General features: G+C 38.8%; 1 protein-coding gene across 4 annotated transcripts in view; it reads left to right on the forward strand.

Moving 5' to 3' along the window:
* The first annotated feature begins 2,092 nt into the window (after positions 1-2,092).
* Positions 2,093-17,260, forward strand: part of LOC101341794 (membrane-spanning 4-domains subfamily A member 4A-like) — a 99,343-nt gene continuing 84,175 nt past the window's right edge. For all 4 annotated transcript variants that reach the window (XM_023743167.1, XM_004389325.2, XM_023743169.1 and 1 more), the window contains exons 1-3: positions 2,093-2,296; positions 8,386-8,545; positions 9,771-9,899. In XM_023743167.1, the coding sequence (XP_023598935.1) occupies positions 8,402-8,545; positions 9,771-9,899 (273 nt within the window). In that variant the 5' untranslated portion in view covers positions 2,093-2,296; positions 8,386-8,401. The remainder of the gene's footprint in view (positions 2,297-8,385; positions 8,546-9,770; positions 9,900-17,260) is intronic.

Genomic DNA, 17,260 nt, shown 5'->3' on the forward strand with positions numbered 1-17,260 from the left:
TCCCTAACCTTTTGGTCATTTCGTGGAATATAGAGTGGGAGGGGAGATTGACCATTCTACTCAGTCCAGCATCTTGATCCAAACTTCCTTCTGGAGTCATGAAACTCTCTGTAAACTTGGTTTCTGTGATGTCACTTTTTCTGAGTTTCCTGCTACCTTCGTTAGTCTCTTCAGATTCCCCTTGAGAACTCCTCCTTCTTGTAACAGTGGTTTAATCCTAAATTCTCTCAAAGACTTTGGTCTTTTGTGCTTCCACCCAAATTCTTCGGTCGCCCCATCCCTCTGTATGTGATGATCATCAGACTTTACCTCTGTATCCATGTTCTCACTTCCTGGCTTGTGCTAGTTATACAACTTCTGTCAACACTGGATTGTCCCAACACAATTAAGAATAAACATGCTCAAAATTTTACTATTTGTCCCCCAAATCTGTCACTGTCCATGCCCATTGTCTTAGTGAGTGCCCTTATATCATTTATTCAGTTCTCTAAACCAGAATGTTTTTGTTATCTTATTCTTTCTTCTTATCCTAAATCCATTATATCACCAAGTATTGTCATTTCTATTTCCTAAACATCTTGCACATCCATTTCCTTTTCTCCATCTTCATTAGCAGTAGTGATAGTTTAGGCCATCATTACCTCTTCCCTAGAGAATGGCTGCTTCCATGAGCCTACCTCTCTGATTTCAGAATTGTTTCTTCTAATTGTTTCTCCATATGGTAGCCAGGAAATATTTATTAAATACATTTTTTTTTTTCATTTTGAGAATGAGAATCTCAGAGGATTTTGGACAACATAGTTTCCCAAATTAAGCAAAATTGGATTTTAATCTCACCTTAACTGGCTGTGTTAACATCTCTGAGCTTCAGTTTCATCTTCTGGAAAATGGGCAAAATGGTTTCTACCTCACTGGTTCATTATGAAAACCAAAGTAGACATATATGCAAAGCATATGACCTGACTTTTTATGAATTCACATTACTCATAGAACAAATTTTAAACATCAGAAAGATGACTTAAGGCCTTGAATGATCTGACTATTCTTAACTTCTGCTCCTGTTTTATTCTTCAGTAGTTCTGAAGCTTTTTCAGTTTCTCCACCTTGGATTTTCTTCATTTTGTTGATTCTATCTGGAAAGCTATTCATCCCCCAACTTTCTTTCTGTTTGTCTATCTATCTTGCTCATTCTTCATGTCACACATTAGATATCCCCTTCTCTAGGAAGCCTCTCTATTTCTTAGGTTAATTGATCCTACTATGAGCTCTCTCAGGATACTCTACTTTACCTTGCAAGAAACTGATTGTCCTGTATCATAATTATCTGTTTACTTGTTTGTATTGTTCAGTTGTCTGTAAAGTCTTTGGAGACAGAGAGTGTGTCTATCTTTTTTCACCATTTTGTCTGAATCATATAACGTACTACTCGGCCCGTAGTAATTGTTTACTAAGCAAATGTTGAATGAATGAGGACTATACACCACTTTAGTTTCCTCCTTCATGTGAGGTAAGTGTCATTTTCATTTTACAAATGAGGAATCTTCAACTCAGAGAAATAACAAGGTCATGCAATAAATGATTGGAATTGATTTTGTCTTAGTCAAAGGATAGCTTCTCTACATGATACCAGCTACCACCTTGATTTAGAAAGGTGTTGTATTAATTATTGGAAGACATCCAACTTTCTGCTCTATCTATGACCATTCATAATTAAATGGAGACTCTTGAAGTATAACTTTAAAATGGATCTCCATTGGCATAATTTCATGTAAATAGGGCATTTAAATTGTTTATAAAACGGTGAAACATAGTTCTCTAGGTATATAGGAAGAAGCATGTGAAAATATGTGAAATTGTGAAAAAGGAGCTTTTCAGATGGATTCTAAATACCATTAAATTACTCTGTGTGCATAAAAATCTTTGAGCAGAGTCTGGCACAAAGTAAATACTCAACCACTGATATCCACAGTAATAGCCACTGTTACTTTGTATAAATCACTGTGTACATGGGTAGCCACTACTTGCTCAGCAAATTGCACAATAGACATCCACACCCATATTAGGAACACAAAACCAGTTAGCATTTCTGACATAAAAAAGGAAGTAGTTGTACTCAGAAATTCTCAGCCTTTGGGGTTTAGAAAAACTTTTAGAAGAAGAGTGAAGATCTAAAGCTGAGTGAGATGTGGAGTTGGGTAAAGTGAAGGTATCTGGACAGAAGACCCAAGAAGCACTTGCTCAGAGCCTCTTCCAGCACTCCTCAGACACACAGCAGACACCACAGGCTTGAAGAAAGGTAGGTCCAGGGACTTGTCCTTCCTAGGCTTTTGGGCTGATGGTTTTCTCATTGGTTAGTCCTAAGGTTCTTGGGAGTGGAATGAGAGAGGATGAGGCCACTTCCTGTGCTTCTAGACTGAGGTGGTTCATGTGCCCCTTTACAGGTACATTTGGAGTGTTTTGGGAGCAGTCTTTGCTGAAGAGGATGGGGATAAGGGAAGGTTCGCAAAGGCTGAAGCTGGATATTGGATGAGGCTGTTTCAGTTTTTTATTTTCCTCTAGGTTCCTAGCTTATCAGAAAGCTGAAAGCAGTATTTAAACTTTTAACTAATTATTTCATACCCCTTCCATGATCTTTATTCTTTGCTATTTTATTTTATATTTCCACATTTATAAGAAAATCTGCCACATGCAGAATTTGGGGATGTGGTGTGGGCAAAGACAGAGTCCGCAGTCTTACACATTTTGACTGGTCCCTGAGGTAGAGCGGTGGCCTAACTTATTTCCCCAACAGTCTCTGGCGCCACACACTGGACACCCAACACTAATCTGAAGCTGCTCATTAAGAAGTCTGCTAATGAAAGAGATCTTGTAGATTCTTAGCATTCCTGAGATCAGGAAGAAATGTGGAGGTAGTTATGCTCAACCCATTCTTTTCTTAGATGAGGTAAACGAAACTAAAAGAAGGGAAATGACTTGCCAAAAATCACACAAGTCAATAAAAGTGCTAGGAGTGGAACCCAGACTTCTTTTATTTTTATTTATTTTATTATTATTCTTTTTTATTGAACTTTAGATAAAGGTTTACAGAACAAACTACCTTCTCATTAAATAGTTAGCACATATTGTTTTATGGCATTTGTTAACAACCTCATGATATGTAAGTACTCTCCCTTCTAGACCTTGGGTTCCCTATTACCAGCTTTCCTGTCCCCTCCTGCCTTCTAGTCCTTGCCACTGGGCTGGTGTGCCCCTTTAGTCTTGTTTTGTCCTATGGGTCTACCTAATCTTTGGCTGAAGGGTGAACCTTGGGAGTGACTTCATTACTGGGCTAATAGGCTGTCCAGGAGCCATACTCTCGGGGTTTCTCCAGTTTCTATCAGGCCAGTAAGTCTGGTCTTTTTTTTTTTAGTTAGACTTTTGTTCTACATTTTTCTCCAGCTTTGTCCGGGACCCTCTATTGTGATCCCTGTAAAAGCAGTCAGAGGTGGTAGCTGGGCACCATCTAGTTGTACTGGACTCAGACTGCTGGAGGCCATAATAGTTGTGATCTATTAGTCTTTTGGACTAATCTTTCCCTTGTGTCTTTAATTTTCTTCCTTCTCCCTTGCTCCTTAAGGGGTGAGACCAGCAGAGTATCTTAGATGGCCGCTCATAGACTTTTAAGACCCTAGACGCTACTCACCAAAGTAGAATGTAGAACATTTTCTTTATAAACTATGTTATGCCAATTGAGCTAGATGTTCCTTGAGAGCATGGTCCCCACAGCCTTCAACCCAGCAATTCAGTCCCTAAGGGAGTTTGGATTTTTCCATGGAGCTTCCATGACCTTACCCTGAACAAGTTGTGCTGGCTTCCGCAGGATTGTATACTATCTTACCTTTCTCCATAGTTACCACTTATCTATTGTTTATTTAGTGTTTTTCCACCTCCACCCCTCCCCTCTCTCATAACCATCAAAGATTGTTTCTTTTTGTGTGTAAACCTTTTCATGAGTTTTTATAGTAGTGGTCTCATACAATATTTGTTCTCTTGTAATTGACTTATTTCACTCAGCATAATGCTGTACTGATTCGTCCATGTTGTGAGATGCTTTGCAGGTTCATCATTGTTCTTTACCATTGCGTAGTATTCCATTGTGGGTATGTACCATAGTTTGTTTATCCATTCATCTGTTGATAGGCGTCTAGGTTGTTTCCATCTTGTTGTTATTGTGAACAATGCTGCAGTGAACATGGGTGTGCGTATGTCTATTCGTTTGATGGCTCTTATTTCTCTTGGATACACTCCTAGGAGTGGGATTGCTGGATCAAATGGTATTTCTATTTCTAGCTTTCTAAGAAAACACCATATTGTTTTCCATAATGGTTGTACCATTTTGCATTCCCACCAGCAGTGCATGAGTTCCAATCTCCCTGCAGCCTCTCTAGCATTTGTTATTTTCTGTTTTTTTGATTCGTGCCAGTAATGCGGGTTGAGACGGTATCTCATTGTGGCTTTATTTTGAATTTCCCCGATGGCTAGTGATCGCAATCATTTCCTCATGTGTGTTAGCTGCTTGAATGTCTTCTTTGGTGAAATGTCTGTTCATTTCCTTTGCCCATTTTTTAATTGGATTGTTTGTCTTTTTGTGGTAGATGGGTTGGATTTTAGTGTAGATTTTAGAGATTAGACCTTTGTCGGCTTTGTAATAGCCAAAATTTTTTTCCCAGTCTGTAGGTTCTCTTTTGGTGAAGTCTTTTAATGAGCATAAGTGTTTAATTTTTAGAAGATCCCAGTTATCTTCTGGAGTTTGTATGTTATTAGTTATGCTTTGTATTCTGTTAATGCCGTCTGTTAGGGTCTCTAGTGTTGATCCTATTTTTTCGTCTATGATTTTTATAGCTTTTGGTTTTAGACTTCAGTCTTTGATCCATTTTGAATTACTTTGTGTATGGTGTGAGGTATGGGTCTTGTTTCATTTTTTGCAAATGGACATCCAATTTTGCCGGCATCATTTGTTAAAAAGACTGTCTGTTCCCCATTTGATGGACTTTGGGCCCTTGTCGAAGATCAAGTGACCATAGGTGGATGGATTTACTTCTGGGTTCTCAATTCTGTTCCATTGGTCAATGAATCTGTTATTGTACCAGTACCAGGCTGTTTTGACTACCGTAGCTGTATAGTAGGTTCTGAGGTCAGGCAGTGTGAGTCTTCCTATTTTCTTCTTCTTCAATAATGCTTTACTTATCCAAGGCCTCTCCCCTTTCCATATAAAGTTAATGATTATTTTTTCAATCTCTTTAAAGAATGTTTTTGGTATTTGGATCAGGATTGCATAGTATTTGAAAATTGCTTTGGGTAGAATTGTCATTTTCACAATGCTGAGTCTACCTTTCCTTGAGCACGGTATGTTTTTCCATTTATGTGGATTTCTTTTGGTTTCTTGCAGTAGTGTTTTGTAGTTTTCTTTGTATAATTCTTTTACATCCCTGGTTAGATTTATTCCTAAGTATTTTATTTTTTTTATGGGCTATTATAAATGGTATTGCTTTCCTGATTTCCTTTTCATCGTTGTCTGTTGGTGTATAGGAATCCAACTGATTTTTGTGTGTTTGTCTTGTATCCTGCTACTCTGCTGAATCTATTAGCCTCAGTAGTTTTTCGTGGAGTCTTTTGGGTTTTCCATATATAGTATCATATTATCTGCAAATAGGGACATTTTTACTTCCTCATTACCAGCTCGGATGCCCTTAATGTGTTTTTCTTGCCTTATTGCTCTAGCTAGGACTCCCAGCACAATGTTAAATAGGAGTGGTGATAAAGGGCATCCTTGTCTTGTTCCTGTTCTCAAGGAGAATGTTTTCAGCTTCTCTCCATTTATAATGATATTGGCTGTTGGTTTTGCATATATGCCCTTTATATGTTGAGGAATTTCCCTTCTATACCTATTTTATTGAGAGTCTTTATCAGGAATGGGTGTTAGACTTTGTTGAATGCCTTTTCTGCATTGTTTAAGGTGATCATGTGTTGCTTTTCCTTTATTTTATTTATGTGCTGGATTAAGTTGATTGATTTTCTAATGATGAACCATCCTTGCATACCTGGTATGAATTCTACCTGGTCATGGTGTATTATTTTTTTGATATGATGCTGAATTCTATTGGCTAGAATTTTGTTGAGAATTTCTGCATCTATATTCATGAGAGATATTGGTCTATAATTTTCTTTTTTTTTTTTTGGTGGTGTCTTTGCCTGGTTTTGTTATCAGGGAATCCAGACTTCTTGATTCCTGTCTGGGCCTTTTCCTACCCCAGGAAAAAGTGCCCCTGGTCACTGTTTATATATCACATCATCAATGTCCAAAAACCATGGAGATTCAAGCTTACATATGGACCTTTATTTTACAAATTTTCCATAGAAGGAGAAGCTGGACTTTTGGACAATCCTCCTCATGATGAATCTTTGGCAATTGTGACCAATGAGGGAGACAATGATATAAAAATAAAGAAGCAAAAGATTGGTGGTAGTGGTGATCCGCAAGTATTTTGGAACCATTAGAAGAAGAGTGAGGGATTTTTTTAGTTTTCCGACCTCTGTTCTGAGAGAAAAAGACACTAGTTGTGAATAGCCTGATAGCTGTCACAGAAAATGTGACAAGACTAGTATCCAGATTATTTCCTTATCTGGAAGAAATGTCCCTTATATCCATTCAATATTCTGTACTGTTTTCGCGTCCTTGGTAGTTGAATATAGAGAAGTTGAGCCCTGAAGAGTAAACACAAACTTTGGTCCTTTCAGAATTTACCTGACTAGGTAATTATCATATCGATTTCTGTGGTGTGATGAGTTTGTTGTTATTGTTAACTGCTGTCAAGTCACCCTGATTCATGGAGACCCCATAAGTGTTGTGGTATAAAGGTTGTTGTTTTTGTGTTCTGTTCAGTTGGTTCTGACTTATAGAGACACTATATGACAGAGTAGGACTGCCTTTTAGTGTTTCCTAGGCAGTTATATCAACTCAGGGTCAGAGATCCTTGGGTAGACAGAGCACTAGCACTGAGTGATGAGAATCTGACCGATATTACCCCAGAAATATAGCAAGACCATAGAGCTACTTGGAAGCATTATTTGGATATAATATCTCTGTCCTGGGGGAAGTTCAAAGTCTTACTGGAGAGACACCAGATATAGAAAAAAACCACTAGGGGTATTTGATAAAACAGACCCTACAATTCCTAAATCTTTGGTCTGAGCGTATGTCTGAGATAAGAACATAGTGTTTCCTTTACATTAGAGAGAAATAAGTTCATGTACAACAATTTTGGTTTCTGGGTCTAAGAGAGAAGTAACAGTTTGCTTAAACCACTGTCAACATCGTAGATTGAGTAAGCCATTTATGAGAAGTCGAGGAGGTGGGGAGTTGTGTCTGAGAAAAGGCAGAGTGTGTGTAATAATATCAGTGAATGAGAAGGACCAGATGCTGAGGTGAGCTTTTGTTGCAGGGCAACCATGGAAGGGGTAGAACATTCCTAGCAATAGGTTCAACCAGTGCAAATGCATCAAGATAAGAAAGAGATTGCTTGTTTGGAAGAATTGAAATGAGTCAAGTCTATTTGGGCTTTGCAAATAAAAAGGAGAGAGTCAAGGTAAGTTTAGGGTAATAGATGTGGGATAAGTAGCAGAGTTTCTTTTCTCAACCACCCTAAAGATTTTAACTTTATGCTAAGAGTGGTGAAATGCCATTGGAGGATTAATGAGGGTAACACTATTGTCAGGAGCCCTGGGCACACAGTGGTTAAGCATTCGGCTGCTAACCGAAAGGTTGACGATTTGAACCCACAAGCTGCTCCATGGGAGAAAGATGTGGCATTCAGCTTCCTTAAAGATTTATAGTGTTGGAAACCCTATGGGGTTATTCTACTTGGCCCTTTGAGTCAAATGTACAGTTCAGTCTGAATACATCTACTCAACAGCTTTTAATATATTACCTACTTTACTAACTGGCTTTTCATCAGAGCAGCGACTGCCAGAGAAAAAGGAGAGCTCCCTGGTCTGGCTTTGCCTAGTCTTGTGTTTAGCTTATTCCATGAAAGCAAGAAGCAGATGACAACCCTGACGGTTCTGAATAATCTTTGAAACAATCCGCAAAAGATAGAAAGATTCAACCACTGCCCACACGGCAAAATGAATATCATGCTCTCACAGATGCCCTCCCTCCCCAACACAAGAGCAAATCAGGGATGCTGGAAATGAATTCCCTCTTTAACATGTTGTGAAATGTCCTAACAGCTGTTTAATTTAGTGAAGGAGTGCAGACCAGAGATTGTCTTATGGAGGAGCCGGCCTCAAAGTGCTCCTCTCCTGTCATTTCCTGGACCTCATTCGGAATTATGTTTCTTACTGTAGCACCTTTTCTGCTGCCATGACAACCCTGCAGGAACCGCAACAGATCACACCAGGGGCTGGGCCTGGTGTACCCCAGATGGGAAAGCCTGCTACTCTACACTCATACCTGTGGAAAGGGATGCCAGAGAAATTCTTGAAAGGGGAACCCAAGGTCCTTGGGGTAAGTCAGGTGCAGATCTGGGAGAAGACTAAAGATATTGTAAACTCAAAACTGATCAGACCTAATGACAAACACTCTCTCCTACAAGCCTCATATCACGTCAGCTGATCTTTAGGACAGTAGTATTTGATGTTCAGGCCCTATCAATTGAAAAAAAAGGCAAAATATTCTCTCATATCATGCTTCTAATCCATGCATTCGTCAATGATAAATATATTTAACTTCCACATGGAAAAACAGCGAAAGAAAAGGCTGTCTGTGGACTAGCTGGTGTCCCCTCCACAGGCCTTCCTGAGACCTGATGTCGGCCTATTGTTAGTATCTCTCTCTAGGTCATTTTCTCAGCCAGTCCTGCTCTGTGGATGATGAAAACTCTTATAATCTCTCTGCATTTCCTCTCTGGAGTCTTCGGTGGATTTTCCTAACAGGAACGAAGGGTGTAAAGAAACAAAGGTTAATGCTAGTGGAAGGACAGTGAATATAAAAGTATATCTGTAGCTCTGGCTTCCAAGCACTGGGACAAAGTCGTTGTGGACACTTTGAATCCTTTTTAGTGCCATGAGACAATTGTACTCAAATGTCCCCAAGTTTTGACCTCTGTCTTCACAGCCATGGCCTCAGGTCCCAGACCCCAAGAAAATATCATATTTGGTCTTTTCTCTACTTCTCTATATGAACTCTCCTTCCTTAAGTCACTTATCCTTGCTAGAAGACTTTCTTCTAACTCCTGTGTCTCCCCTGTCTGGGCATGTGACAAAGGACAGCAACAGTTGTCATAGGAGTAACATCCTGTGTACCAATACAGTGTCTGAGCAGGTCCTGGAACAGTCTCTTTTTTTAGTTTAAAATACCTGGGGCAAAGATAGATATCCCCAAGAGATCATTTTTGTAAGTTGCTATATTCACAGTTATGCCCTGGTGGTGCAGTGTTTAAGAGCTCGGTGCTAACCAAAGTGTTGGCAGTTCGAATCCACCAGCCTCTTTGGAAATCCTATAGGGCAGTTCTACCTTGTCCTATATGCTTAACTTGATGGCAATGGGTTTGTTTGTTTTTTTTTTTTTTTTTTGGTTTATATGGGAAAAAAATTGACATGAGAATATCAAGAACCACATTTGACTATTTCAAAAGATTGAGAAGGAGGGTAACTCAGTGATTGGAGAAAGGGTGGCTTGGGCACCATTTCTGTGGTGGATAATTGGCTTTTACTTTTGTCATCATTTCTAGGTTGTCCAGATCCTGATTGCCTTGATGAACCTCAGCTTGGGAATAATAATGATGTGTGTCTCTTTGCCATTTAGTGTACCAAATCCCATTTCAGTATACACTTGGTACCCAGTGTGGGGGTCAGTGATGGTGAGTAGAGTGCCTTCTGAAATAATGGGAGATAGTATCCTAACTCTACTTTGTAGTTCTATAACCTTGAGAAATATATCCAAACTCTCTGATTCATTTTTTTCATATTTATACTGGTAATAATAATATAAACATACTGAAAGCTAGACAAATTAAATATTAAATATATATCACTTATAATATTTTACAGCAGCATGTAATCAAAAACCCAACCCAGAATGGCTTAAATATTGAAAGTATTGAGTATTTCAAAATGAGAAGGTCAGCGGCAAGTCACTTCCAGGTTGGTCCTTGGTTGGTAATGCAAGACCTCATCAAGGATTCCTGGCAGACCATTACAGACTTCGTGACTTAGCTCAGTGTTCAGAAATGTTTTATAGGCATATTCCCAAACCAACTATGGGCAATAGGTATAGATTTGCCAGTAATTGTTCTTACTAATCATGACTCACCTCTGTACCTGGGGAGGGTTCAATTTTGTCTTGAAGTTCATGGGGTACTAAACAAAATGATGGGTTTGTTAGCAGGGAAGAGGAAGGAAGGTGGCTGTTACACAGTTTATAGTGTCTGACCCAATGACTATCAAATCTTAACAAATGGTTAAGGTTAACAAATGAGACTATTAGATCAGTTTTGTTAAGTTTAATAACAATATAATTAAAATTAAATTCAAAATATAATTAAAATTTAAGAAATTTAAGAAGTGCCCCCCCCGAAAAACCACACAAAAAAGTTCTCTGAAAATTGAGAGTATAAATGAGAATATCCCTATTAAAATTAACATTATAAGTATCCTGCTTTTGCTTGCTTGGTAGAATATTTCTTCTGCCAGTTTCAGTTATTCCTTCTTCAACCTTGTTTCCAAATCCTACCTGTAAAGTGCCTTCTTTCTCTCCCTTACAAGGTACAAATACCAATACCAAGAGCCAATGAAAAATTTCTCTTCTGGTCCCTTTAGTTTCCAGTACAGCTGTTATCAGAATCCCATCAAAATATTCCCATGTTAGTCTATTTGTTCAAGTTTTCTTTTAGTTTTATATACATGATATTCTACATTTCTTCTTAAGTTTTTTCATCTAAAATACTGTATAATTTTTTTTTGCTACGGTAAATGAGGTACTTTTATTCAGTCCTGTCTTCAGACGTACACACATACAGAGACACATGAACACACAAGCACACACATATTTATAATACGTATATATAATTTATGGAAACCCTGGTGGTGTAGTGGTTAAAAACCTCTGCTGCTAACGAAAAGGTCGGGAGTTCTAATCCACCAGGTGCTCCTTGGAAACCTTATGGGGCAGTTCTACTCTGTCATATAGGGTTGCTATGAGTTGGACTTCACGGCATCAGGTTTGGTTTTGGTTTTATATATATTTCCTATTTGTAATGTTGTTCCCATCTTCCTTATTGAATTTTCTTATTTTTATAGTAGCTTCTGATTGATATTCTTGGATATTTCTAACATAACTCATATTTAAATAACATTAATTTTAACCATTTATTTCAAAATTTTAATATAATTGTATTGTTTAATATAATATACTCAGAACAGTTTACATAATAGTAGCCATCCTTTCTTGATTGTCACTTTAATGATAGGATTCTAGGGTTTTCCCATTAAAGATGATAAAGGCTTTTGGACTGAGATATTACATTATGTTATGGAAGATCCAACTCTTCATATTTTATCAATAAGTAGATTGAATTTTATTAAATGTCTTAACATATATAGCATCATTTCGTGAATTTTTTCCTTAAATCTATTAATTTTATAAATTATAATGTTATTTCAATATTTAAAATTTGTGCATTTGAAGAAATACCTGATCCATGACATTTCATATGACGGAGAAATCTCTCTGCTATTTTTTTCCAGAAGTGATTTAGTTTACATTCATCATCTTTATGTCTTGATGTTATTAATTTGTTAAAGAAATTTATCAAGCTACTTCATTAGATTCATCTATTTTTGCTATTAAAATACAATTTTTGAAACTTTTGAAACCAAAGTGTCAAAGCAAACCTCGAAACTCAAGCAGTTGAATAGTCTAAGGAAGGGAGCCTATTGACTTGACCTTAGCAGTTTTAGCTGAAAGGAAAAGAATTACCCAATTGTTGGAGTCAAATGAACTAGTGTGTTCTAATTATCTAATAAGGAATTAGAAATTTTTCTTTGCTACTCTTTCATTTACAAATTCTAATTAATATTCTAAAAGAGGTTAGTCTTTAGTGGTAGCCTGGCACCATTTAGTTCTTCTGGTCTCAGACAAGAGGAGGCAGTGGTTCATGTGGACCTTTAGTCCTTTGGACTAGTTGTTTCCTTGAGTCTTTGGTTTTCTTCACTCTTCCTTGCTCCACATGGGAAGAGACCAGTAGTTGTATCTTAAATAGCCTCTCACAAGCTTTAAGACCCTAGTCATCACTCACCAAAATAGGATGTAGAACATTGCCTTTATGGATTATGTTATGCCAATTGAGCTAGATGTCCCCTGAGACAATGTTCCCTAGCCCTAAAGCCCAGTAACTCAGTCCCCTCAGTTTGGTTATGGCTTAGAAGTTTTCATAACTATGCCTCCTGTGTGTTCTATTATATATATGGATATATTTGCAACACATATGTAGAAATAGTCACTGCCAAACCTATATATGCACAAGGGGGTACTCCCATATGCTTTCCCCATCTATTCAGCTTACATATCTACTTATGTATGCAATCGTAAATTATCATTTTTACTGTTGTTGCAAGATTGTATATGTGATATTATTTACTGTTTTCTTTTACTTTTGTGTATGTCTCAGTGTCTTTCTTTGCCTTGCTCATGTTGTGCAAACTTTGCCCATCTTGTGTATTGTCTTTGCCTTCACCAAAGTAACACGTGTCTGCTATCTAGCTAGTGATTTTATCACCCTCTGCCTCCCATCCTGGTAACCATCAAAGAATATTTCTTTCTGGGTGTAAACATTTTCTTGACATTTTTTAATAAATCTCATATAATACTTGTCCTTTTGTGATTAACTTATTTCACTCAGTATAAAGCCTTCCAAATTCATCCATGTTGTGAGATGTTTTGCAGATTCCTCACTGTTCTTTAATGTTGCATAGTATTCCATTGTGTGTATGAACCATACTTTGTCAATCCATTTATCTGTTGATGGGCACTTTATGTTGTTTGCATCTTTTTGCTATTGTGAATAATGCTGCAGTGAACATGGGTGTGCATATATTTATTCTTGTCATGGCTCTGTGTCTCTAGGATATATATCTAGAAGTAGAATTGCTGAATCATATCGGTATTTCTATTTCTAGTTTTTTAAGGAAGTGCCATACCGTTTTCCTCAGAGGTTGTACCATTTTACATTCCAAACTGCAGTTCCAGTCTACACACAGCCTTGCCAGCATACGCTTTTTTTGTTTGTTTTGATCAGTGCCATTGTTGTTAGGGTAAAATGGTATCTCATTGTAGTTTTGATTTCCACATATCTAATGGCTAAAGACTGTGAGCATTTCTTCATGTATTTTGTTGGCCATCTTGATGATTTCTTTGGTGAATTGTTTGTTGATGTCTGTTGCCCATTTTTCAATTGGGTTTTTGTCTTTTTGCTGTTGAGGTCTTGAAATTTTCTATAGACTTTAGAGATAAGTCCCTTGTCAGACATGTCATCGTCAAAATTTTTTCCCAGCCTGTTGTTGTTGTTGTTAGATGCAATCGAGATTATTGTACAACAGAATGAAACACTGCCCGGTCCTGCACCATCCTCAGAATCATTGTTATGCTTGAGCCCATTGTTGCAGGCACTGTGTCAGTCCATCTTTTTGAGGGTCTTCCTTTCTTTCACTGATCCTCTCCTTTACCAAGCATGATGTCCTTCTCCAGGGAATGGTCCCTCCTGATACAATGTCCAGAGTATGTGAGATGAAGTCTTACCATCATTGCCTGAAAGGAGCATTCTCATTGTCTTAGTCATCTAGTGCTGCTGTAACAGAAATACCACAAGTTGAAGCTTATTTTCTCACAGTCCAGTAGGCTATGATTCCAAATTCAAAGCATCAGCTCCAGGGCTTTCTTTTTTTGTTGGCTCTGGAGGAAGTTCCTTGTGATGCGTCAGTGTTCCCTAGGTCTGGAGCATCTCAGGGCAGGAACCTCAGATCCCAAGGATGCGCTCTGTTCCTAGCACTCCTTTCTTGGCAGCATGAGTTTCCCACGTCTCTCTGCTTGCTTTTCTCTTTTATATCTCAAAAGAGATTGGCTTAAGACACTATCTAATCTTGTAGACCTCATCAGTATAACTGCCGCTAATCCATCTTATTACATCACAGTGATAGAATTTACAACACATAAAGAAATCACATCAGATTACAAAATGGTACACAATCATACAATACTAGGAATCATGACCCAGCCAAGTTGACAGATATTTTGGGGGGACACAATTCAACCCATGACATTTGTTGTACTTCTTTCAAGACAGATTAGTTCATTTTTCTAGCAGTTCATGGTATACTTAATATTCTTCGCCAACACCATAATTCAAAGGCCTCAATTTTTCTTCGGTCTTCCTTATTCATTATCCAGCTTTTGCATGCATATGAGGTGATTGAAAACCCCATGGCTTTGGTTGGGAGAACCTTAGTCCTTAAAGTGACATCTTTGCTCTTAAACATTTTAAAAAGGTCTTATGCAGCAGATTTGCCCAATGCAATATCTCTTTGATTTCTTGACTGCTGCTTCCATGGGTGTTGATTGTAGATCCAAGTAAAATAAAATCCTTTACAACTTCAATCTTTATTTATCATGATGTTGCTTATTGGTCTAGTTGTGAGGATTTTTGCTTTCTTTACGTTGAGGTGTAATCCATATTGAAGGCTGTAGTCCTTGATCTTCATCAGTTAGTGTTTCAAATTCTCTTCACTTTCATTAAGCAAGGTTGTGTCATCTGCATAATGCAGGTTGTTAATGAGACTTCTTCCAATCCTGGTGACCGTTCTTCTTCATATAGTCCAGTTTCTTGGACCATTTTGCTTGGCATACAGATTGAATAAGTATAGTGAAAAGATACAACCCTGATGCTTACCCTTCCTGACTTGAAACCACGCAGTATCCCCTAGTTCTGTTTGAACAAGCACATCTTGGTCTATGTACAGGTTCCTCATGAGCATAATTAAGTGTTCTGGAATTCCCATTCTTCACAATATTATTCATAATTTTTCATGATCCACACATTCAATGACTTTGCGTAGTCAATAAAACACAGGTAACCATCTTTCTCATATTCTCTGCTTTCAGCCAGGATCCATCTGACATCAGCGATGATATCCTTCATTTAAGTCCTCTTCTGAATGTGGCTTGAATTTCTGGCAGTTCCTCGTTGTCTTAGCCTGGGTTCCCTACAGAAGCAAAACCAGTAAAGTGTATAAGTATATATATAGAGAGAGATTTATATCAAGGAAATGGCTCACAGGGTTGTAGAGGCTGGAATGCCCCAAGTCCATGGGTTAGGATAGAGTCTTCTTCTGATTCATGTAGCTGCAGGAGCTGGTAGGTCAGAGAACAGGGCTCTTGCTCACAGGCTGCAAACATCAAAGACTGAGGAATCCAAGGATTGCCAGGCAAGACACATGTAAGCTGCGGAGGTCAGATGAACAGGAGCTAGATGCAGGATCCAGAATGGGCAAAAGTCCATGAGCCTTGCCACAATGTCCACTTATATTCAGCGCAGGCCACACATCCAAGGACACTCCCTTTCAAGTGATTGGTTACTCACAGCAGATCGCATCATGGCGGTGATCACATTATATCAAATCTAATCACGGAAGTGATCACAACATCTTATGACTGTCAAACTACTGAGAATCATGGTCCAGCCATGTTGACACACAACCTTAACTATCACGGTCCACCCCTTGTCAACTGGGCACCTGTACACATCTCCTTAAACCATACATAATCTCTGAATAAAGACGGTTATGAATTCATACTTGCACCTAACATGATAAAACGAATACACATACAACTGAAACTGCACTAGCCCCATTTACTTCTTACATTTTATATGTGAAGAAAACAAAAATATTTGATGCACACATACAAAGCAGAAATACTTGTAACAATTACAGTCCTCATTTCTACAACTGGTCACATGGTTGTAATTGGTATTTAGAACTATCTTCTACCACCCATTTGGTATTCCCTCTGCCCTCAGCAAGCACTTCAGCTGGTCGTGGTTCTTTGCCTGGTGGGGTGACCCAAACCTTCATTCATGAAGGGTCTGGGCCATTAGTAGGCACGTTGGAATTGGGTTGCTATAGTTTTCCATTGACTTTAATCATAGGGCGTGATAGTACTAAGAGACACCCTAAGGGATCTCCTGCATTCCAGACATACTCTTCTTTACCTCCATTATGTAATATCAATCTGATTTCCTCTTGGTAACCAAGATCAATCCCACCAGCCAGTACAGTAACTCCTTTCTTTGCCTGTTGATCCAGAAGCATAGGAGCCCGAAGTGGCCAGGGGGCATTCGTAGCTTCCAGTTCAATCGAATCAGTGATGTGTCTCTAGGCGGGAGCATTCTTCCCTTTGGAACTAAGACCTCTAGACATGCAGAGCATAAGGTGCAGGGACAGGAAGCAAAAATCTTGCAAGTGGGTCACTAGGGGTAATAATTAGTGGTGCCACTCCCATTTACACCCCTTCATTCTTGGACCCATGAATCCTAGCTCTGGGAGAAACAGCACCATGTATTGGGCACTGGTTTAGAGCATATACAGCCTCCTGAGAACATTGCCCCAACTCTGAAGGGTATTGCCACCGAGTTGGCACCATGACTGTGTCTTTAGAAGGCCATCCCATCATTCTATCAAGCCAGATGCTTCAGGGTGATGGGGAACATGGTAAGACCAATGAATTCCATGAGCATGGGCCCATTGCCACACTTAATTTGCTGTGAAGTCAGTCCCTTGATCCAGGGCAATGCTGTGTGGGGTACCATGATGGTGGATACGCATTCTGTAAGTCAACAGATGGTGGCTTTGGTAGAAGCACTGCATGCACAGAAGGCAAATCCATACCCAGAGTAAGTGTCTATTCCAATAAGAACAAAATGCTGCCCTTTCCAGGCTGGAAGGGGTCCAATGTAATGAACTTTCCACCAAGTTGCTGGCTGATCACCTCGAGGGATGGTGTCATATCAAGGACTCAGTATTGGTTTCTGCTGCAGGGAGATGGGGCACTCAGCAGTGGCTGTAGCCAAGTCAGCCTTGGTGAGTGGAAGTCCATGTTGCTGAGCCATACGTAACCTCTATTCATGCCACCGTGGCCTATTTGTTCATGAGCCCATTGAGCAATGAGTGG

This window comes from Trichechus manatus, unplaced genomic scaffold, assembly GCF_000243295.1.
Source record: "Trichechus manatus latirostris isolate Lorelei unplaced genomic scaffold, TriManLat1.0 scaffold00240, whole genome shotgun sequence".
Taxonomy (NCBI): domain Eukaryota; kingdom Metazoa; phylum Chordata; class Mammalia; order Sirenia; family Trichechidae; genus Trichechus; species Trichechus manatus.